Consider the following 15,559-nt stretch of genomic DNA (forward strand, 5'->3'; position numbering starts at 1 on the left):
AAATGAAGTAGAATCAATTATATGCGCATTGCAAATTTGATTAATGCTCGAGAAAAAACCGGATCGAGCACAATACTTTAGAAATGCCACAAAATATAGAGAATAAGTCGTCAAGAAAATTGTTTATTCATTCATTTCCGCGAATTCTGTATCGCTCGGGCGTATTTTTCAACCCTAACCTAATTATCTGTAAGTCCTTTCTTGACAACTTGAATTATGCCCCGTTCGCGCTAATGACCGATTATTCGTGCGCTCCGCTCGCTTTAACAGACGAATCGCTTTCCGCGGTCCTTAAAGGGCCATTAGAAATTTTTGGTTTTCTTGTAACGAGTCTGCTGGTGAATCGACTGAATCACACCCCCGCGATTAAGGGGATGACATATATTCGGCAAAAAGTCAACTCGAAACAAAACGCAAGACACTTCGTACTGTCTATAAATACAGCAAAATCATAATCTGCTGCGCCATCTTCAAATCTGAGGAATACGCATGTCTATTCTTATGTTGAAAACTTCCAAACATTTTCGGATAAAATTTTTAGTTTTTATAAACTCTATACTTCTTTACAATATAAAAGCTAAGGAGGCCATTCACTGTGAAATATACAAGCATAGTTATAGATATACAATTTGAAAACAAGAAAATTTAAAACTGTTAAAATACATTTTACGTGTTTGTATAAAACATATACAATACAAATGCAATAAGATTTCTGCGCAATTGATCTTATTATTCTTTTTTTACAAAAAATTGCACGTTATTGGTGATATTTATCATCTACTTAAATTTAAAACTCAAAAACGCAAGGCTTAGCAGATTTTTGTGTAATATAGGGTAAAGTGGGGCTTAAAATCCCTGGTTTAAAAGGTCCACCACCAATATCCCAGGAACGAGTAAGGTTACACATTTTTTAACAACAATATTTTAAAGTATAAGGAAAATATGTGTAATCAGCCATCGCCTCAAATCAAGAAATGCTTGATTCAGGAGATAAACGGCCATGTTTGAAAATATGTTGCAGAAGTAGTTTCTTTCGTAGCTAGTTTTTTTGGTTGTGATCACTGTTGTTTAGTTTACGAGACCTTAATATAATTTTTAAGTATACGCTATATAACTGTTTGATAGATGTATTGTTAATTTTAAGTTGGATTCAACAGTTGTTTTTATATAACCTCTATAATAGCTTATACTTAAGTGGCGTAAAAAGGATAAATTGAATCTTTAACCTGGCAAAGGCGTAGATAATAAAAAATAGTAAATAGAAAAGTAAATACATTTAAAAAAACAATTTTGTAGGAAATAAATTATTAGTTATTAAAACTCTGCCAATGAATATTTCTGACGGAATACCAGTTGAAGGTTATGTACTTGTAACCGCCACCTTTATAAAAAAATATATTTTGCATTGGTTGAATATTGCAGCTATTTTTAGTAAACTCTCTTTAAAATTAAAAATAATACTTTAGATGTGTTTGTTCTCTGGCTGTCCTATTTTACCCCGTCTTTGTAGAGTAAAAAGAAACAGATGACTGATTTTAGAAAAGACAGTATAAATACATTTCTCTAATTGGTAATTAACTGGAAATTTTATTGAACATAGTAGGACAGTTGTTTGTTTGATAAGTGTTATGTGATGTTGTGTTTAGATAGTATTACTACAGTACAGTAATTAATTAACCCTTCTTTGCATGGCGATGGAAATTTAAATCATAATATTTAGTCAACAAAAAAAGTACTAAAAACCCTCGTATTGTAAATTTACTGTTGCTGGTAACATTTTAAGCGACTAATGCGTACAACAAAATGCAATTTTTAAAAAAATAGCAAACGTCACTGTTAATTATCCAGACTAGAACTTGTAATTTCGCTGTTTGTTGTGACTGGAAAAAAGGAGCGAGTTCTTAGTTTGTTATAAGGAAGTAAACGAAGATATAAAATACAGTAAAAGTAAAAATGAGTGAGAAAAGGGTTTGTTTTTATGTTTTTGTTGTTTTATGTACAATTTATATCAAAACATTGTGAATGAAGTTTTCAAAACTATGTGATGGAAATGTACATCACTATGCATGTTCCACTACTATGTATGGCAAAGATTTTTTTGTAAATGTTTTTTTTTGTGTTGTTTTTTGAAGAAACGGATTATGATTTCTATAAGTTCTTTGGTATATTATTCTACATGTCATTAGTCAAAATTCCTAGCACAAGATCATACTGGTCGCCAAAGTTCGAACAATAAACATATGGGAGAAGTAGATCTCATGGATAGCCTTTTGGGCAGAAATCATATAACAAAGAGGTCTAAAAAGTGGTATTGGCATATTTTTATATTTTATTTTATATTATAAACTCTTGGAATGTTTATAAAAAATGCTCAAGAAAGAGGTGAACGTAAAAAGAGTCTGCTTACAATGGGCCAATTCAGTAAATGTGGCATCAATTTGTGCGTAAATAAAAATAATGATTGTAAACAATATATTTTATATATTTCTGAGCTGGATATGTGGAAATGCATGATGATGTAAATTTCCATCATATTGTTTTTTACATAATACATACTTCTATTTACATTAGGATTTTTTTAAATATTTTTTCTTTAATCCAGAGCATTAATTACATCACACTGATTTATTTTATTAAAATCATGCAAAGAAGGGTTAAAGTCAAATTGGACACTTTGACTCATTAAAATCATCGTCAGGGGTATCTTTTAACCGGTATAAAAGACTTCGTTGACGCTCCGTTATCTCAAAAACTGAATTTCCATTTTTGGTAGTTTTTGCCCAGTATCTTGGAAACGGCTGGACTCTAGCACACATACACACATACATGCATATTTTTTAAGGTATACTAAAAGGTTCATATTAATAATAATGTTTCTGTACTTTTGTTACGTAGTTATAGAATTTATTAAAACTCTCATTCGATAATTCAGGTTGTTGGGTTATAATTTAACACTTGTAGCTGTGGACTGTATTAAACACTGATTTGTTTGTATATTATGTATTTGTTGCAGTTCTAATTACAATCACTGGTTTGTTACTAAGTTATAATGAAAAAAGATATATTTATTTTTATTGGTTATTTACATGTTGTTAAGCGGACTTTACTTTTAGAAGTGAACAACTAGTTCAATTAAAACACTCCGCTATACCCTCTATCAGGGGTAGCAACCATTCCCTGTAAAGCTTAATGCCTTGAAGTTTGTCACCTTCATGGCCAATATAATAAAACGAAAAGACGTCCGAACAGTTTCATTTTAGATTTTTGGTTCCGATTAACTACTATCCGTTGTCCTATAGGAAGTTAAAAAAACTGTGTAATACACAGAAATATTATTCTATTAGCTAATTGCTAATACTTTTAGATCTCTTATAATAAAAATAATCGATAATCAAATTTTATAAATTCGTAATTTTTATTCAAAATTTCGAACATATTTAAATTAAAGTCAGTTATATTATTGATCTAATATTTATTACATGATGGTACAATCAGCATGCACCACTAGTTAATATTATTCTGCACTATTACCCGTGTAGTTGTGAATCATAATCAGCAATTTCAGATAATTTCACGGCGAGCCAATCCTCACCTTGCCTTTTGTGGTGCAGTTACCATAATCCTGTTTCCGTCGATTAAAGCGCATATTTGAATTTCACAAAGCGGTAACAAAGCGCGCTGGCGTGTCCATTAAAATGCAAATCGCGAATTCTGTATGAATATGTTTTTCGTATAATATTTTTCGTTCAAAATTTATGATTGATAAATTGATGTCGATAGATTGCGGTGTATAATGAGAAAGAGTGTGAAATAGTTCGGTTAATTCGTTCACTAAAAGTACAGTTCAGATAGAAATTAATTATGATTATTTCTAATGCATAATTTGATTCCAGTTTGGTTTTGGAATTAAATATTTATGATAGGTGACTATTTGATTAACTGCAAATAAAATATCAGTATTGTTATAGAGAATTTAGATTATTGATGTATGTATTATTTTTATTTGGAGATAATTTATTTTATTTATATATTTTTGAATAGCAAACAGAACTCAAGGGTTCTAAGAGTTTTTCTGATGAATTGCGTTCGTTTTTTATAGGTGGCAACCCAAACAGTTTTTCCATCACTATGATATAAACTTTTATTATTACATATTCTGTAAAAGTTATGAATTTTTATTGGCTATTTTTTCTTGGAAGCATATTGCTACATTTTCAAGAAAAAACCGATGCCACTACTGTTTGACATCAGGTTTCTCTAAGTGGGCTCGAACCCAGGATTTCTGATTCAAACCGCTTACCTACGAGCGAGCTCATTTTAAAAAAAAAATTAATATAGAAAACTTTATTTCATTTAAATTTTGCATTGATTACAAAAAAAGTATAATTCCTTACCTAAAATTTCTATAGCTAAAAGAGACTGGGTACGATTAGCCATAATTTTGTTAATTTACCCATTAGGTGGGAGAAAGGTAAATTAAATGGTAACTTGAGCATGTGCCTACATAAAAATACTGAAATACTGCTCTTCAATACGATGGATTAGTCATAAAATTAAACCATACAAAAAAAGGGCTAGTGGCACAAACGTCCACAACCGAGGGACGGTTATGACAGCGATTGGGGTCAGTAGTGACAGACATAAAAATAGGCTAAAAACAATAAGTATAAACATCAAAATCATTTATCGTTTAATAACAACAATATGTAACACATCACAACATAAACATATAAATATTTAAAGAAAACTATGAATAAAATATAACAATACAGTAGAACCTCGATTATCCGGACCTGAGTTATACGGATTTGCGATTATCCGGACTACCAACCGCGACTAATTTATATGCATGTACATACCTACAATTCGAATTTTTGCACGATTAATCCTGCAGTTTAGTATATGTATGTGATGTAATCTATGGAAATCTATGGAAAATATATATGTACATACATAAGAAAGTTTTAATTTCTTAATAAAACACATAACATTTTTTTTAATAAATACATAACATTATTCTTCATACATTCGATTATTCGGATGCATATTGACAACAATTAGTTTGGTTAATCGAGGTTCTACTGTATATAACAAAACATAAATTTTTAAACAGAGTTAACAAAAATTCTTCGTGAATTTTTTTTACTTATGTTGAATTTCCTTTTTTCTTCTCTTTCGTACTTTGTCTTATTGTTAGTTAAGTTAGATGTTTTTATCTGTTCAATTTAACATGTATTTTGTTGTTCTTTTCGGGTAAAGATTAAAGAGATAAAAACATCTAACTTAACTAAGACATAATACGAAAGATTTCGAACATGAAAACTTCCTTTTGACTCTTTAAAAGTATGTGGTCTGCAGATCATGTTAATGTAGGGCACTTACTGAAAGCAGTTGTTGGAAAAATCATACTTCATCTTTCTTCTTTTAGACCCTATCTCAAAATTAGTATAATTTAGCTGTTATATCCACTGTCACTACCGTACCCTGGCACAACTGTACCCTGTCTTTCCTACATATAATTTGTATTTTTAAACAATTTTATTATCAAATATAATAATATATAAATATAAGGCGTACGCTTTGATTATTAGTATAAATTTGATTTTGATTATTAATACTAATATATTAATTCACTCGATTCGATTCAAATACTATATTGATGACTTTGGCGAATTGAATATATAAACTAGTTGGCATTGGTATTTTGCCTTGAGGCAAGTTACATGAACTTCCCGATATGTGTAAATAATCGACTTAATCAATAAAAAATAAATTAATTTATGAGTGATTAAAAGTATTCCTAGTGGATTTATTACACATGATTGAGAACAAACGAAAACGTTAACTCGGAGTATTTTCTAAAAGCAAATTTTCAAAAGTCAACAATTTTTATAATTGAACCAGTTGTTTTTTGTTGAAGTATAAGCTGAAGGACCAGATAGAATTAGTGGCTCTATCAACCGTTTTAAATGTAAATATTGATTGATAACAAATAGATTTACACTTATTTATTTATAGAATATAATTTACACTGTTTGTATAATAAAGTTTTAGTATTGATATAATATTGGAATATTTGAATGTGGATAGCTTGGCGACCGGGTTAAGACTATATTGTTAGTGCCGGCTTCAGGTATCTAGCAGAACCCTTTGTAGTTGAATCTTGAGATGCAAATTGCCTATGCGTCGTTGCAAATGTAATAATTTCTTAGAAAAATATGAGTGCAGCGTTGTCACGTCTAATTTGGCGTGAACATTCTCCCCCCCTTGAAATAATATAGGGTATATGATTTCAAAATTAGAATTATAGTTTAACACTTTGAGTTAATAACAGTCTATTGGTTTGATTTATATTGTCTATTGTTTTGGTAACACACAAACTCGATTAATTGCACGTTTGAGTACACCATTTTGTGTCTTGATTGTCACAACACGCACAAGTCCATCATCTCCTGGATGCGTGTCAAGAATACGCCCCAATCGCCAGTGTAGTGGAGGTAAATTGTCTTCTCTGACCACTACCATATCGCCTACCTCAGCTGGTTGCGATGGTTGAACTTGCCATTTTGTTCTTGCCTGCAGCTCCGATACGTATTCTTTGTGCCAACGCTTCCAAAAATGTTGCACAAGTTTCTGTAGTCGTTGATACCGAGAAAGCCTGTTATCAAGGGTTTCAAGCACTGATGGATCGGGAGTAGATGTTAAGGATTTTCCAATAAGAAAGTGACCAGGAGTTAAGGGATCATAGTCATTGGGATCGGAGCTTAAGGGAGAGATTGGTCTCGAGTTTAATATTGCTTCGATCTGTGTCAAAACCGTATAAAAATCTTCAAAAGTTAAAATAGCATTACCCAATACTCGCTTTAAATGAGCCTTGCACGACTTTATGCCCGCCTCCCAAATTCCTCCAAAATGAGGAGAGTTTGGTGGAATGTGCTTCCATGACACACCTTCGTTGGTCATATCATTAACAATCTTATTTTGATTTGATTTTGTTTGCAAAAATTTATAAAGCTCCTTTAATCCTGATGCTGCGCCTATAAAATTTGTTCCATTATCGGAATAGATTTCGCGAGGTTTTCCGCGTCGCGCTATAAATCGTTTAAAAGTGGCTAAAAAACTATTCGTAGTTAAATCAGATACTAATTCGATATGTATTGCTTTTGTAACAAGGCATACGAACAAACATATGTAAGCCTTAAATTTTTTGTATCCTCTTGTTTGACGATCTCTTAATAAGATAGGACCTCCGTAATCTACTCCGCATATAAAGAAAGGTGACTGCGGTGTAACGCGATATTTAGGCAAATTGCCCATTAATGGATTAATAAATGTGGGTTTTACCTTAAAACATGTTACGCATTTTTTCACGATCGATCTTGTCAGGTTTCTGCCTCCGATAGGCCAATAAGTATTACGCAACGCATTTAATAACATCTGTGCTCCGCAATGATACAGTTTTAAATGCTCATGCCTAGTTATTAGAATAGTCAATTGATGATTTTTTGGTAGTATTATCGGATGGCATTTATCATACGGTAAATTTGAATTCTTTATCCTACCGCCGACGCGCAATATTCCATTTTTGTCTAAAAACGGTGTTAATGATTTTAATTTCGACGATTTGTGTAATGCTTCCCCACGCGCGACTATATCTATGTCTTGTTTGAATATTTCATATTGTGATATTTTTATTAACTTGTTTGGTGAATTATTGAATTCATCGACCGTGAGTGGGCCATACAGTAGTTCTTTTTCTTTCTTCTTTAGTTTTAAATTTTGTAAAAATCGATAACAAAAAGCAGTTACGCGCACGAGTTTAATAAGGGAAGAGTATAAGAAAAAATGTTCGTTATTGTTAATTTTTGTACAAGTCAAACTTGTGATTCGACTTTCGACATCAGTTTCAGGAATTGAAATATTGTCAGTTGCACGTCGCTGTGTTTCAGTTAGATTTTGTAGCCAAGATGGGCCTGCCCACCACAAGGATGAATTCAATAAATCATGTGTATAGCACCCGCGTGATATGAGGTCCGCTGGATTGTCTTCCGATCGGACATGTAACCAGTTATTTGCGTTGGTTTTTGTTTGAATATCAGAAACTCTATTGGCAACGAAGGTTTTCCATTTATAAGATGGAGATCTTATCCACGAAAGAGTGATAGTGGAATCGCTCCAATAGAATTCTTTGTCAAACGCGATATTTAATGCACGTTTCGTTATTTGCGCAAGATTTGCTAGTAGTTGTGCCGCACAAAGCTCAAGACGGGGGAGTGTAATATTTTTTAATGGTGCTACTCGAGATCTTGCCGCTATTAGTTTGATTTTGATTTCAGAATATTTGTTAATAGACCGTACATATATACACGCGCCGTAAGCTTGCTCTGATGCGTCAGCAAAGCCATGTAATTCTGTGTTTATACGATTATTACAAAATATATGTCTTTCAATTTTCAAGGTTTTAATAGATTTTATTTTGAAACAAAACTGTTTCCATTTATTTTCTAGTTCCGAAGGAATGGGCTCGTCCCATGATAAGTTTAATCGCCATAGGCTTTGAATTATTAACTTTGGTATGACGATAATTGGAGATAAAAAGCCCATAGGATCGTACATTTGCGCTGTTGCCGATAAAATGGATCTTTTACTAACTATTTGATTTATTTTTATATTTTTGTAGTCAAATTCAAAACTGTCTGTTACCGAATTCCAAGATATACCTAAAGTTTTAATAGTTTGTTCACCGATGTTTAAAGTTGGATTATCTGCATTTAAAAGTTTTGAATAATTAGAATTAAATTTATATAGATTGAATTTAGCTTGTTGTAAAATATTACAAAGGTTATTTTTAATAGTGAATAATTCGGATATGTTATCAGTTCCAGTTAATAAATCATCAACGTAGAAATCATTTCTGAGAATTTCGCATTCCTTTGTATAGTTAGTTATGTTTTCTCTGGCTAACTGCTCCAAACAGCGTATGGCTAAAAACGGCGCAGAAGCTGTTCCGTATGTAACTGTATTTAATTGATAAATTTTTAATTTGCTATTAGGATTGTCCCTCCAGAATATTCGTTGCATTTTTCTGTCGTTTTCGTGAACCAAAACTTGTCTGTACATTTTTTCTATATCAGCTGTAAGTACAAACGCATGTCTTCTGAATCTTAGTATAATAGAGAAAATATTGTTTTGAATTGTGGGTCCAACAAGTTGTAGTTCATTCAACGACAGGCCTGCATCGGTTTTGCAAGATGCATCGAACACTACACGCAATTTCGTTGTTAAACTGTCTGGTTTTATCACCCCGTGGTGAGGCAAATAGAAACACGCCGCGGGTTCGGAAGATTCGTTGACTTCGCTCATGTGCCCTAGTGTTATATAAGTATTCATGAAATTTTTGTATTCGTTAAATAGATTTTTGTTTGTTCGTAAACGGTTTTCAAGTGAAATAAAACGTTTAAACGCGATTTGCTTACTATTCCCTATTTTTTTTATATTGTCTGTAAACGGAATTTTAACTATAAATCTCCCGTCGTTTGCCCGCGTTGTATTGGCAACAAAATGCTGTTCGCATTGTTTTTCTGATTCGGTAAAATGTTGTATATCGCTACACGCTTCCAGTTCCCAGAATTTTTGAACTTGATTTTCTAAATTAGCCGTATGATGACATATCGTAAAAGAACTGGAATTGTTGAGAGGTACGCTGCCAGCAATAACCCACCCGAACTGTGTATTTTGCAAAATAGGTCTATTTTTTCCTAGATGAATATATCCTTTACAAAATATATTCCAAAATATTTCCGAACCTATTAAAATATCGATTTTATCGCTTTTATTAAATGTGGGATCCGCTAATTTTATATAATTTGGGATATTTAAAATATTTTTATTGAATGACACCGTCGGCAAATTATTTGTTATATTTTTTAAGATAAAGCAGGATAGATCTAATGAAAAGTTATTAATGCACGATTTTAAAGTAATTGTTGTTTTTGACTTAATTTCCGTTGAATTTTGATTTATTCCCCGGACTGACATATTTATTGATTGTTTATGTAAACCGAGTTCATTAGCAAATTTCTCCGTGATGAAATTGGATTGTGATCCCGAATCTAATAATACTCTACATGCTCTATATCTATTATTGCTATCTAATACATTAATTACTGCGGTAGATAAGATGATTTGACTTGAATCATTTTCGGTATGGCACGAAACATTTTGTGGTGCATTATTAACAGCTGGTAATTGGCTTGAGTCTATATGCAGAAGACTATGATGATTTGAATTACAAAGGCACAACGATTTAAAGAAGTACATTGATCGCTGTTGTGATTGTAACGTAAGCAATTCGTGCATAGTTTTAATTGATTTACTTTGCTTACTCTATCTTCTGGAGATAGTGTCCGAAAACCTTGACATTTGAACGGTGAATGAAATGGCTCTTTGCAAATTGGGCAAATATTTTTGTGATTAGTGGATGTAGCGTAAGACTTTGTATGTTTTGTGTAATTAGGTTTTATATCTTTAAATTTACTAGAGTTTCCGATTCTTGTTTCAGTCGGATTAATTGCTTCTAATATTGTGCAGCGTTGATTTAAAAAATTGCTAAGTTCGGAAAATGTAACTAGTTCAGAGCCTTTATTCATTAACATCTCCCACTCTTTATGAGTTTTCTTATCAATTTTAGAAATTACAAGATAATTTAATAACGCGTCCCATTGATCGACGGGTTGTTGTAACATTTTTAAGCATCTTAATGGTTATTAAACGCATCTATTAGATTACGAAGGTCTTTACCTGATTCGTTATGCATTGGCGGGTGATCAAATAATTTTTTAATATGATTGTTTACGATTATTTTCTTATTTTCGAAACGCGTTTTTAGTAAATCCCACGCAATTATATAATTATCGGCAGTTGCCGGTAGGGATTCTATAAGGCTTGCCGCCTCTCCTTTTACGCATGATTTTAAATAATAAAATTTTTGAGAATTACCGATGTTACAATCATTATGAATTAAAGAAGAAAACGAATCATAAAATTGTAGCCAATTTAAGTAAGAGCCGTCAAACTGAGGTAAATTGATTTGAGGTAGTTTTATGTTGTTCGAATTACTTGTTATAGTGGTATCATTGGAATTACTATTCGAACTAGTATCCGACTTACTTGATGCCTGACTAAGTTTAAGTAAAGTTGATAAACAACTATTATGTTTTTCAAAAAATTCATCTAACTCTATTTCTATTAAATTATTAATTTGACTTTCGTCTTCTAGCAATGCTGTTATACTAATTACGGTATTTTCAAATATTTCAAACAAAGGCTTCACATCATCGATAAGGCGTTTTATGTCTGCAATGTTTAAGTCGCAAGCAGGTAGTTCCGACATTTGCCTGCACACTTTTTCGTATTTTGTTAAACGTGTTTTAGTAACTCGCTGTTTCATTTTGAGTTTATTTAATGATTCCATTTTGACACAGATTGAATTAAAACTCTAAATATTAAAATAAGGAAAGATTGATAGGAAGGAATGCTTGACTAACCTGATATACTCGCTGCTTGCTCGCTCGTAGGTGTAGCGCCAAAGTTAGAACTTCCTGTCTTGTTTAGAACTTTCACTTTATTTAATTTTTGATTTAGATTTAAGATTTTAATTATTTTCTTCGCACTGGTGACGCATCCGGTTCGTTTTGGACCAATGTTTTTTGTTGAAGTATAAGCTGAAGGACCAGATAGAATTAGTGGCTCTATCAACCGTTTTAAATGTAAATATTGATTGATAACAAATAGATTTACACTTATTTATTTATAGAATATAATTTACACTGTTTGTATAATAAAGTTTTAGTATTGATATAATATTGGAATATTTGAATGTGGATAGCTTGGCGACCGGGTTAAGACTATATTGTTAGTGCCGGCTTCAGGTATCTAGCAGAACCCTTTGTAGTTGAATCTTGAGATGCAAATTGCCTATGCGTCGTTGCAAATGTAATAATTTCTTAGAAAAATATGAGTGCAGCGTTGTCACGTCTAATTTGGCGTGAACACCAGTTTAATGGTTTAGTATGTTCATTAAAACCAGGTACTCTATCGTCATACTAAGTAAATCGTCTAATTTTAATATTAACAAATGTCAAAAAAACTACTCACTTTCTCAAACTTTGATAAATTTTTAAAATTATACTACTTGTCGTAAGGCCGTAATATTTCAGTAAGTTTCAGTAAGCCGAAAATAGTTCCATAAAAATCGGCTTAAATTTTTTTTTCAACAGTTAATTACGAGAAAACGGCTCGGTAGATTTTCACCTAAAACTAATCAGTATCATTCCCAACTAATATCTTTCGAACAGTTTTTGATTTTTTAAAATCGATTCGGTAGAATGAGCTTAAATGTGGACGAAAAGTTTAAAACGCTTTTTCAAATTACAAAGAAACGGCTCGGCAGATCGTCTCACAAAACTGACAAACTGTAGTGCTCATTGAGATACGTCGAATGGCTTTTAAATTTCTGAAATCGGTTCAGGCGTTTTTGAGCAAACGTCGATGAAAAGTCTAATTTTGACAAATGCCAAAAAAAACGATACCAATTTTAGCAAACTTTGACGATTTTTTAAAGCTAAACGAGTTGTCGTAGGGCGGTAATATCTTAGTATGATCTAGAAGACTATGATATCTACCGTCAAAAAAAATCATAAAAATCGCCGAATTTTTTTTTAACTTTATTACAAGAAAACGGCCCGGCCGATCTTCACCAAAAACTAATCAGCACGATTCCCAACCAATATCTTTCGAACGGTTTTTGAATTTTCAAAATCGATTCAGAATTGCGAGCTAAAACGTGGACGAAAAAGTTTTCACTTTTCTGCGATTTACAAAGAAACGGCTTGGATGATCGTTGCGCAAAGTTGATAAACGCTAGTCCTTAACGAGATACATCGAATGGCTTTTAAATTTTTGAAATCGGTCCAGCCATTTTTGAGAAAACGTCGATTTACGGCAAAAAATCTGTGCGTGCACACGCACACACACACACATACTTTTTCCAAATTTTGTCTCATTCGATTCAGAATGAAACGTCGAGAAAACATAAAATTAGCGAATCGGATTTGTTTATGAAAACAAACTTCTCTTTCGGGAAGTTAATAACTAAATTTATATCAAGCAAATATTATTTTGAAAATCAGCAAAAGGTAGATAACGTTAGAGTTGATAATTAATAAAAATAATTTAATGGTTTTTTATGTGCACAATTATCTTAGACTAAAAAAATATATCAAAATTTAATATGGCGTGTAATTTTTATTTCAGGTGGGATGGTGATATCATCTAACAAGTACGAAGTCGGAATGAGTTCTCGATCTTTATTCGAAACTCGAATGTCGGTGACAATTCGACGTCTACAACTCGAAGACGTTGGATCATACCGTTGCATTGCTAAAAATTCTTTGGGTGACGTAGAAAGCAATATCCGATTATATGGTAAGTTTGATATCAAACTGCTTATTTTGTACGTAGAATAGTATGCATATGTTTATGTTGCAGAAATTCCTGGGCCTACTCGCCGCGTTTTTCATCCCCGGTACGACGAAGAAGATTATCCTGACGGTTTACAGTTCGGCTCTGCCGAACGTGATCCCGATGACAACGACGAGCAGACTATTGCTGGAAGTAACCAAGCGATATCTTCCTCCGGTACGTCCGGCCGGGGAGGATCAGCTGCAGGACACTCTCCCGCTCGGGGCGGACAGCTCTCGGCGCAGAGCGTCCCGGGGCCTCTGTCGCCCTCGGTGACGGCGGACGCGTACACGACGCGAAATTCACACTCTCTGTTGATTTTCGCACTGGCGGTAGGAACGATGGCAGCCGCGCGGATTGCCGTATTTTGGTAACCATGTCTTTGTGATTTTAAAACTTCGTTGTTTTCATAAGCCGTAGCATACATTGTGGATTGAGGTGTCATCAGATAATCATAAGATTGTTCATAGAATACTACTGGTAGGTAAGCTAAATCAGCATCTTATTGATTTTTTAAATGTTATGGCAATTATAACAATTAAAGTGTTAGATTTAAATGTATCTGATATCGTTGTAATTTTTCTAATTATATCTATTGATCTGTGGAAAACAATTCGGAACGCAATATTAAAGTTCAGACATACAATGTATTCGTTTAGTACATAACTTGAATAAATAACAAATATGCGCTTCACACGGTCAAACTTTTCTCGTTTTGAAGTCACGTTGCAAATAAACTTATTTAAAAAAGACTTTTGGCGATATGTTGATGTTGCAACTAAAAAGTTAAATGGGCTTACTGAATATGAATGTGGTACTGAATAATACATTCTCTAACATGTAAGATAGAAAAATTACTTATGCATAAACCATTGAGCATATTTTCAAAATATATTTTTGAATGGCATAAAGAAACGCGGAAAGCAATATTGACATTCTTGATTATTATGACTTTTAAAAATAATACTTTTGAATTGAAGATTAATATAAATCAGTAACAACAAATAACGTTGGATCTAAGTTGGAAAAACTAAGAATTTTAATATGAATAATGTCAAGAAATTATTGTGCATGTACATGTCATAATAAATCTATTTTGATAATTGGGTCAGGCAAGAATTTTAAAAATGAAGTATATGTTGTTTTATCTTCATATCTACGGTTTCATATATTATTTACAAGACTAGATCAGATGCTAATTCTAAGACAAACTCACTCTACAATTATTTTCGACTTATGGAAGCAAAAATCTTTAAGAAAGCCAAAAGCAAGCAGCGTTGGTGATCGGTATCAAAGGGTTCAAAATAGAAAGGTATTAATAAAAACTATAATAGAAAAATATTTAGTTTTTTCTTTTTATATAGCGTAAATCAATATTTTTCAGGCAAATTTAATTTTTTGAAAAGAATGACTCGTTTAACGTATTTTTTTCTCGTTCATAATAACATCACTACTTCTTTGTTACCTATTATTTTTTTCAATAAGTCTAAATAATTTTTATTACTTAATTTAACAACATAAGTTAAACAATTGTTCAATTGTTTTTCTTTCAAGAATTTTGAAACAAATCATAAAGCACAGCATTTAAAATGAAATATTTGACATGATCGATACGTCTTTTTGACGTCGACTATTTTTTAAGTCTGAGTTGGTACATATATATATATATATATATATATATATATATATATATATATATATATATATTGTGTATTTTTATATCGCTTGTCAAACTGCCCGATACCGATTACCATGTGTAGTGACAATAAAAAGATCACTAATTTTTGTGTAACAATTAATATTCGCTTAACTAACGTAGGTTTGCTCCCCGTGTACCTTTTGTAATTCTTTTTTTTTAATAATTCCACGTTCCAGTAAGATTTAATATGATTAATATAATATAAAACGGTGTGATGTGTTTACAAAAATTGTGTGAGATTTATATTTTGTAAAAGAAAAATTTTAGAAGGAGTTTTTACGTAGAAACGAAAATTGCTGTGCAATCGAGAATATGCATACACGAAAAAAAATGTAAATG

General features: G+C 32.1%; 1 protein-coding gene across 1 annotated transcript in view; it reads left to right on the forward strand.

Annotated features, from left to right (window-relative positions):
* LOC113375624 (lachesin-like) overlaps positions 1–13,895 on the forward strand; it is a 312,938-nt gene extending 299,043 nt beyond the window's left edge. Inside the window, exons 7-8 of the mRNA XM_026615555.1 lie at positions 13,315–13,485; positions 13,549–13,895. Of these exons, the coding sequence (XP_026471340.1) occupies positions 13,315–13,485; positions 13,549–13,895 (518 nt within the window). The remainder of the gene's footprint in view (positions 1–13,314; positions 13,486–13,548) is intronic.
* Positions 13,896–15,559: the final 1,664 nt, after the last annotated feature.

The sequence above is a fragment of the Ctenocephalides felis genome, unplaced genomic scaffold (genome assembly GCF_003426905.1).
Source record: "Ctenocephalides felis isolate EL2017-DRISC unplaced genomic scaffold, ASM342690v1 CF-g0.4_SCAFFOLD_01886, whole genome shotgun sequence".
In the NCBI taxonomy this organism is placed as follows: Eukaryota; Metazoa; Arthropoda; class Insecta; order Siphonaptera; family Pulicidae; genus Ctenocephalides; species Ctenocephalides felis.